At 31.3% G+C, this 8,920-nt stretch overlaps 1 protein-coding gene across 1 annotated transcript; it reads right to left on the bottom strand.

Annotated features, from left to right (window-relative positions):
- Nucleotides 1-968: 968 nt before the first annotated feature.
- LOC105109665 (gibberellin 2-beta-dioxygenase 2-like) lies at nt 969-4,333 on the bottom strand. Its single transcript, XM_011004443.1, has 3 exons — nt 3,791-4,333; nt 1,686-2,037; nt 969-1,434 (listed from the first exon to the last, which is right to left on the bottom strand). Exons 1-3 carry the CDS (start codon nt 4,171-4,173, stop codon nt 1,171-1,173), a joined length of 999 nt encoding a protein of 332 aa, XP_011002745.1. The 5' UTR covers nt 4,174-4,333; the 3' UTR covers nt 969-1,170.
- Nucleotides 4,334-8,920: the final 4,587 nt, after the last annotated feature.

The following is an 8,920-nucleotide window of genomic DNA, read 5'->3' as shown; positions in this document are numbered from 1 at the left end:
TTGATTTTCATTTTTTTCTAAAAAATTATTTTTTAAAAAAAATTCTAAAATAAAATAATAAACAAAAAGGTTTAAAATCGTAAAATGGCTAAGAATTGCCAAATTATGTTGAAAATGCTTTGTTGAAAAACAAATTCATATATCATTGCTTTTTTAATATATGTATATGTATATGGGATTATATATATTTATGGGATTAAAATTGAGTTATGAAAAATACATTCAAATGAAAAAAATATAAGGATATCAAATGAGTCTTATTTTACGTGTTAATTTTTGTAGATAATTTTTTGAAAATGGCTCAAACTCAATCACATTGATATTGTAACCTAGAGCAACTAATGAGTAACGTGGGAGGTTTCAAGATTATTGAGATGTGGCATGAATTCAAAACCTTATTTACATGGACTTCACAATAAATAATAGATACCTTATAGACTTACAATTATTTCCTAGGAAAAGAATCTTTGGAGGGTTAGTATTACACTAATCTTAATTTTATATGTTAGAATTAAGATATACTTTCTATAAACACATGATTAGGTCTAGGTAATTTTTTTTTTTTTGAAGGATGATCTTGAATGCTCTTCTCTTGCTAAAAGAGTGGTAGCAAGAGAAATTTATATAGTGTTGTGAGGATTGAGAGTATTTGAAATTCTGGGTTTGAAAGTTCTCCAAAATCTATATTTGCGTTGACTATAGTTGTAGACACAATCATACTACATAAAATCATTGTGTTTTTTATTTTTTTTTTCTTCTTTTTGTTGTGATATTCTTTATACATGTATCTGTGATCCATATTAGCAAGAAAGTGGACAGTTTTTTGGTACATATATTCAAGAATTAAAAGAAAACAAGAGGGAGAATATATAAAAAAAATTCACAAGACGGTACGACTAAATAAATGCTAGGAACCAAAGTGCTTTGAGAAAGAAAGTAAAAAGGAAGAGAAGAGAGAAAACTCTCCCTCTGCCTTTCCAGATATATAGAATAATCCTTCAACTCCCGGTCGGACCTATTTACAGCAGCAAAAGCTTCTTCTTCTTCTTCTTCTTTTTTATCTTTTCTTTGTCTCTTAATGCTTTCTATCCCCTCCAACAAGTACAATAATGAAAGGAACCTTTGTATACGGAAGGCCAATTACATTTAATATAAATCTTGTAAATTAAATCAAGAAGCGATTTTTTCTGTGGCATGGATCTTGAAGAGGTCAAGACGCGTATCTCTCAATCGCAGAGAATACGCAGCTTTCTTGAATTCACTCCAAGTGAAGGGTTTGTAGAGGCTTGGATTTTGTGGCAAGACCAGCTGTGGAGGCGGAGAGATCCATGCGTTGAGGGGTGGCGCCCCAAAATACATCATCGACATTCTTGGCTTCCCCGAGCTCGCCAGCACCCTGTGTCTAACGCTTTCAAACCTCCCATTCGTTAAAACCTAAAAAATGATGCCACGAGGAGCACAAAGTTTAGGAAGATTATTTTATCAACAGTAGCTAATTGAGGAGATTTGGTAGCATTTGTTTTCTTTCCTTAAAAATAATGGTAAAAGAGAATTTAGTTCACTAATTAACATTATACCTCAAGCCACTAGAATTCTTACACCTCATGAAATATGTTTACACCATCAATTTCTAATATTCTAATCACAAAATGATTTTCACAAGAAAATGGCTGATCGTTACGAACCTGGAAGGCATCCCCCACGATCACATAGAATCCGGTGGGGTCAGGAGGAACGGGGACCCACAAGCCATCACGCAAATAAATTTGGAGGCCCCCAACGTCGTTGGATCGCAAGATGGTCAAGATTTGAGGGTCGGAGTGCTCGCCAAAACCAATTGTTTTAGGTGATGGGTCCCAGTCCGTGATGTCTTGGAATGCAGGGTAGTGATTAAGTCTAAGAACAGAATCGCTGTGGACATCTCTGATGAGCCTGCTGAAGGCACATTTGTCCGGGACCCACAAGCCCTCAGCCGCTAGATCAAGAATCTCACATGCGAGTTGCTTAACCGCTTGTATGTAATCATTCACCACGCAGCTGTATAAATCGCAATGCCAGTACTGAGCAAGCAAAGAAAAAGGGAAAAAGCACACTAGCATTTCACCACCCACAACCAAAAAACAAAAAAAATCTTTTGCAGAATATTTTTTCATTACGAATAAAATTATTGCTCCCATTTTTCTCCTTTTTATATAATAAAAAGAATAAAATACGCAGCTTAAAATCATAGTAGCAATTACTAGCAAGAACCCACACAAGAATGATAATGTCGTGTATCTCTAGCCTAATGTAATTGGTTCAATGTAGGCTCGATTTGGAGCACGACAAGATCCATAAGATATTTGTATAAGGAAATCTTTATTTCTTTAATCACAACTCCTCATTCTTATGATCTCTTCTCGCCAGTGCAATAATGCAAGATTGACTGTTGCAGGACACTAATCACCTGCATGCTTTCTACAAGCATATGTGTTTCGTGAAGAAGAAGAAGAAGAAGGCATCGAAGAGGAAAACATCAATACACAAAAATAGAAGTCTTACTGTGTGTTGAATCCTGTGATTCTTCTTAATTATGAAAATTAAAACATGGATAATGCGATGGTTGGGAGCGAATGATTAGTTTAATTAAAAATTAATTAAACGAAAACTTGATTTTAATATATAAAAAATGATTCAAGATACTCTTACTGTTCAAGAAAGGAAAAGGTGGGAACAATGTGCTGACTCTTCGTAATTCCTAAGATTGTTTTAGGAGTCAAGTTGGACCGGTTTAGGCCCCACAATTATACATATATATAAAGAAACATGTCATATGGCTAATAGTTGTTGACAGAACAATGAGCTAATTAAGGCATGGTTTCCCTTCAATCACAAGTTGGAAGCATCAACCACTTGGGAACCGGAAAGAAATCAGGTTGTTTTCATGATTGATTTTTTTTTTTAATGAAAATATTCATTAATAAAAAGCAACTAGAGTGGGCAAAGCTTGCCAAAGAAACCGGTTATTATAACTTGTTTGGAATTTCGTTTTAAATGTTATTTACTGAATAGTTAAATTTTTTTAAATAAAATTAATATTTTTTTATATATTTTTAGATCATTTTAATATGCTAATATCAAAAATAAATTTAAAAATAAAAAAATTATTCTAAAATATTTTTAAATAATAAATACTTTAAAAAATAACTATTATTCTATCTATCTATCTATCTAATTGATGAACATATATATTAACTATAGCTAATGAGGTAAACGGGAACTTTTGGGTATATTAAATTAATAGAAAAAATATAAATTGGAAGTCTATTATTGATGTTTATATTTAATAAGTAATAATTTCTTGTTGATAAAGGAAAGATGTCTTTTTCTAGGATACCAAGCATTTGCAATAAACAATATTCCACCGTTTCATTTTCATAATTGAATTCCCTTGCCCACCGTCCCAAGGTTCCATTTAAAGACTAGAGTTTAAAAATGGTGCAACCGTTATCATACAATATTAAATTATACAATAAAAAAACCCGTTGAAAATGAATCAAGCACACCACAAACTAAGCATAAACCCAGGGACCCTGTACCACATTGTTGAAACAGAAAGCTAAAAACCTTCTTCCCTACCCAGCAATTGATCATCCTGTCATTAATGAATATATGTGTAATGCATTTTCATGATTTACGATCCACATAAGAACAACATAAATATATATAAATATGATACCAAACATTACTGCTGAATGATTGATCGATGACGTGAATATTAGAGAAGATATTCGGAACATGTATAAATTACCTGAATTCTGAAGGGTCATTTGAGATGGTTTTGGATCTTTCAAAGACGGAGAGAGGATTGGTGTGGAGGAGAAGATATTCAAGCTCGCCCATGTCACCATTGCAGCCAATATTTTTGCAGCCATAGCCAAAAGGACTAGCAGGTCCAGCTCGGTGCTTTTCCGTGGCTGGTTTTGAGAAAAAATGAGCAGCTTCCTCCTCCATTCTGGTTATGACCCCGTTACTGACCCCATGATTTGTAACTTTGAAGAATCCATATTCTTCACATGCTCTTACGATCAGTTTCGATACGTTTGACCTATCAAGAGAGAGATCAACAGTAGGAATTCCAAAGGCCTTCGTTTTTTTGGTTCGTGCTGGAGTAATTGGAGAAGGAACTACCATTCCTGCTTATAAGTAGGGAATGAAGGAAGGAAGGAAGGAAGGAAGGTATCAATCCAGAATTTGAAGCTCGAAGGTATGATCGATAATGGCCGAGGCGCTACCTCTTATACATAAGAGAGGAGTGGCGGAGAGCGAGGGATAGGTAATTAATATTATAATCTAAGACTAGGTTGACACTTTCGGTTAATTTCATGTACTTGATTTAAATAGAGATCAACGAGCATATATAGGAGACATCGACTTTGATACGTGTGCCAGTCCACCATGTTTTTTTTTTTTTTTAATTATTATTTCTTTTTAATTTATTTATTTTATGGCAGATATATGTCTTCAGATTAAATTTCTTATGAAAGATTAACTCTCACGATTTTGATCCCAGTTTCGAATAATATTGTAGGGGAAAATAAAGGCACACTTCTTCGCTATCATGCCATCCAGTGCGAAGGTCGGACAGAAAATACTGCTGCAATAGAGACTAAGCTGGGTGTGCTTAACAATGGAAACTATTTTTCATCTTCATTTTCTGTCTTTCTTTTCTTTTTCAGTAAAAAAATAAATAATATTTTCATTTGTTAGGAATAAAGACAGATTTTTTTTTATCCAAAAGAACACACCAAGATTATAGCTGTTTTTCATATATAAAAAATCAAATTCATAACTTAATTATAATAGTCATTGTATAATATAATAATTTTATTTCATTCCGTGAAAAGATTATTAATTATGTTGTTAAATTAAAAAAAACTTTATATTATATTTATAATAAAGATTAAATTCATGACACTAACTAAATATAAGGATAAAAAAATAATTTTTTACTTTGTTAAAAATAAAAATTATATTTTTCACCTTTTTTATCAAAAGTTATGAAGAATTTATGAAATGTGCTTTCTAAATTCAATTTAAAAGCTCTAATTAAACAGAGAGATGTTACATCTAAATAGAAAGTCTCAGTTTTTCTTTTACAAACTCTAAATCTGTAAATAATTAGAATATTAATCGTTTCTAGGAAATCTTAAAGTCGAGCAGAAAAAAAGAAAGAAAGAATAAATCCACATCAGCAGATAAAGGGCGTGCGCTCGGAGGAACAAGAGAAAACAAGAGCAGAGAAGTGGCTTCCATTAGGCGGGGGGAGGAGGCTGGGCCACCCTGGGTAGCGGCTGTTTGTCTCCCTCTAATTGTATTTTGTTAACAACGCTATGTGAAAGCGTGTGAGCGTCAAGCTCCATGGGCTTACTTCTAATTGACGCGTAATTTGACCATTCCATCTTTGACTTGCCATGATTTTCAATCTTTTCTGCCTTTGATTTTTGTGGTCGCACATGAGGGGTGGTTAGTTTATGAAGCGAACGATCTTGAACCGTCCGTCTTCCTAAATTGAAAAATCCACATCGCACGCTCTGAGATTCCTCCTACAAATTATTTAACCAAATGTTTGTCAGTTCTTGTTGCAATATGTTTAATTACTCTGTCTGGTCTCGACAAATGAGAGACCATTGCCGTTCGAAGAGTTGACTCGTGCCTATCAAAGTAATTATTTTTCTCGATATATTAATTGTTTTTTTAATGGTGTTTTTAGATTATGTTGATCTATACATATTTAAAATAAATTTTAAAAATTAAAAATGATATTATTTTTATTTATTTATAAATTAAAAAAATACTTTAAAAAATAACTGTTATTACGATACCAAACACGCTTTTGGTGTATATACCCGACAACGACATCAACACTGCATTAATATCATGATATCAATAAAACTAGGTTTCTTAGATGTAAAATGAACAAATGGTATCTCTAGGTTTTGTTATTTTCCCTCATAGACGGACATAATGAAGGCAAAACTCAAATTCAACATCCTATCCCCTTTCCCTTATCTCACGAAGGAGTCCCACATGACCATCGCCCATCAAAAAGTGTTGTTGAACCGATTATACCTAGCAAACTATTCGAATCGAAAAAAGATTGTCTCAAAAGTTCCAGTGTATCTTTATTGCTGATTTGACGAATGAGGTTTTTTTTTCTTTTTTCGACGAATTATTTTTATTTTTATTCTTAAACATGAAGATCAAATCTGGCGTGATTTTGTTGGAAATATTTTGAAGGATTCGTGAATATATTCCACATAATTGACTACCTTGTTGTACGTCACCAACATCATTATCTAACTAATTGCTTCAACCATCTTCACAGCAATAATAAATTAAAGCTTCGTTGCTATCATTATTATCACCTTATCACTGTAACCTCCTCTATTGTTTGGAACTATAGTCTTGTTATGTATATATAAAACAAAGCATTGCAGCAATATTAAAAATATAAAACAATCAAATCACACACCATTATCTGGAAAAAAAAAAAGTTCTAAGTAATTAGAGCAATGAAAATCTCGTTCTTATGTTTTGATGATAAACTTCCAGCAGAAATAGAATGAAGAACATTGATATGGAGGATTATATTATTTATCCTTGAAGCTAATTATATATATCACTATGTGCAAATAATTTTAATACAAGTAATCTCCAGTAATTCTAACACCACCTTATTAAGAAATTGCACTGCCGATCAAGGTCTAATTAGTCCTTTCTCGTTGTTTTAACCCTTGACTATACATTATAAAATACAAAGAAAAACCCTACATTATTCCTTTAAAATCAGATTATTATTTTTTGTGTGGTAAAATCCAAATATTGAGCCAAGCAAGCGAATATGGTTTAATCTCGAAGTTCGTATACTTTGGTCTCTCCCCTGTAAAAGTGTTGGCATAAGAAGGGCTATAAAAAAATATATCTTGTAATCTCGTACTGTGGGATTGAAGATTTGGATTTGAAAAATTTTATTGATAATTTTTTTTTAAGATTAATTTTTTTATTTATTTACATTTGGTTTGGTTTTAGAGATGTTAATATTTTATATTTAATTTGATCTTAAATACACCTATTAAATATATTTTAAATAAATTCTCAACTAAGCATAACAATGCTACGCTAAGAGAAAGATAATTAAATATGTTCACATGTTCACATTTATAAAATAATATTAAAATTGTTTAATATGGGGTACGCTTGAGTTAGGTGATGACATCATCTGGTTATGGTTAAATTGTTCGAGTAAAAACAAGGTCCAATTAACAAAAGTTAAAATACAAAGTGCAAACACAATAGACAATAAGTGAAAACATTATTAGCTGGAGTAATGTTTTTAATGTTTTGCCCTTTCTAAAGCAATCCAGTTTTCTTGGACTTGGGGATAATTTTATGCTTTTGCATGCCTTATTGATGATTAAAAGATTGATCTGGGATGATTATCACTAAAATAATAAATTTACTCTTTAAAGTGTGTATGTGTGTGTGTATATATATATATATATAAAAACTTGTGTAAAAAGGCTTTTTTTATTTTGTTTTGTTTTTTTTATTTGTGTAAAAAGGTTTTTTTTATTTTGTTTTGTTTTTTTTATTATCAAGTAAATAAAAAACAATTTAATTTTTTAATATGTATTAAATATTATTTAAATTAAAAAGCTGTTGCCACATATGTTAATGAACGGAGGGTATTAACACAATTAAAATAGTGCGTATAACATCTCTTAATAGTTAAAAATACTCTTCAGTCATGTCGTTTGATACACCACCACATTCTCTTTATAGTTAAGGTGATGTGTCGTAGTAATGGTGGAGCAATTTCTCATCAGCCAAGATTTCTTCTATAATTTTTTTTTCCATCTCCTCCCCTTGGAAAATTCTAATTGCTCCTCTTTTTTGTTGATATTTAAACAATGATTCTTCATCTTTTAATTTATATTTTTTGTTTTTTATCCTTCTATAAAAGTTTTATTTGTTTTTCATTTCATTCTTCAATCCTAACTTGTCATATTATATTTTAATTTAGCACTTATTTTTTTGATTTTTTTTCTTCTTGGCTGTTTTCTAAAAATTTTATTTGTTTTCAATTTCATCTTTTAATCCAAATTTATGACATATTATTTTTTCCAATGTGCTCCTTATTATTTTGATTTTTTTGTTTTTTTGTTAAAGTTATTTTTCTTTTCAATTTCATCATTTAATCAAAAAATTCTAGTTGCCCTCTAATTTATTTATTTTTATTTTTATTTTTATCCTCGTTCTTTTAATTGTCAATTTTTAATTTAGATTATTTTGTATAACTGATTTTTTTTTCGATTTCATCCTTTAACATTTGATTTGTTAGGAATTGAGTTCGTGATTTTTTAATGCATATGCTTCGGGTCTAATGACCTAAGTCACAAGATTTCAACTTATATTTGTTTCACGGATTTCATGGTGAATTCAAGGACTTGGTGACCATTTTATCCACCAAGGTTTGCTCTCTTTCCTATATTGATCTCTATAGTCACCTCCTTGCCAATAAGTTTTTTTTTAAGAGTTCCTTTCAATCCTTTAAAAGCTCTGCTACTACTCTACTACTACCTACACTAGCTCAACACCCCTTCAACTTTTATTGCCCAACATTAGTTTTCCTTGTCTTATGAACAGTTCTATGGTTTTCATAATAGCAGCTATAATTATCATTGTGGTAGGGGTAGTTTCAGTAGTGGCTGACTAAAAAAAGGCAATAACAAAAATTTTAACGGTGGTAATAGTTCTTACAGTGGAAATAGTGGTCCTAACAATAGCAACTAGTAATAACACTGTTGGTAGCAATGTAATTGTTCTCTTTTATCAAATTAGTGGTCTAATACATAGTCTTTTAGGTGCTAACTATGGT

The sequence above is a fragment of the Populus euphratica genome, unplaced genomic scaffold (genome assembly GCF_000495115.2).
Source record: "Populus euphratica unplaced genomic scaffold, PopEup_1.0 scaffold225.1, whole genome shotgun sequence".
Taxonomy (NCBI): Eukaryota; Viridiplantae; Streptophyta; class Magnoliopsida; order Malpighiales; family Salicaceae; genus Populus; species Populus euphratica.
This window is presented reverse-complemented; position numbering and strand designations above follow the sequence as displayed.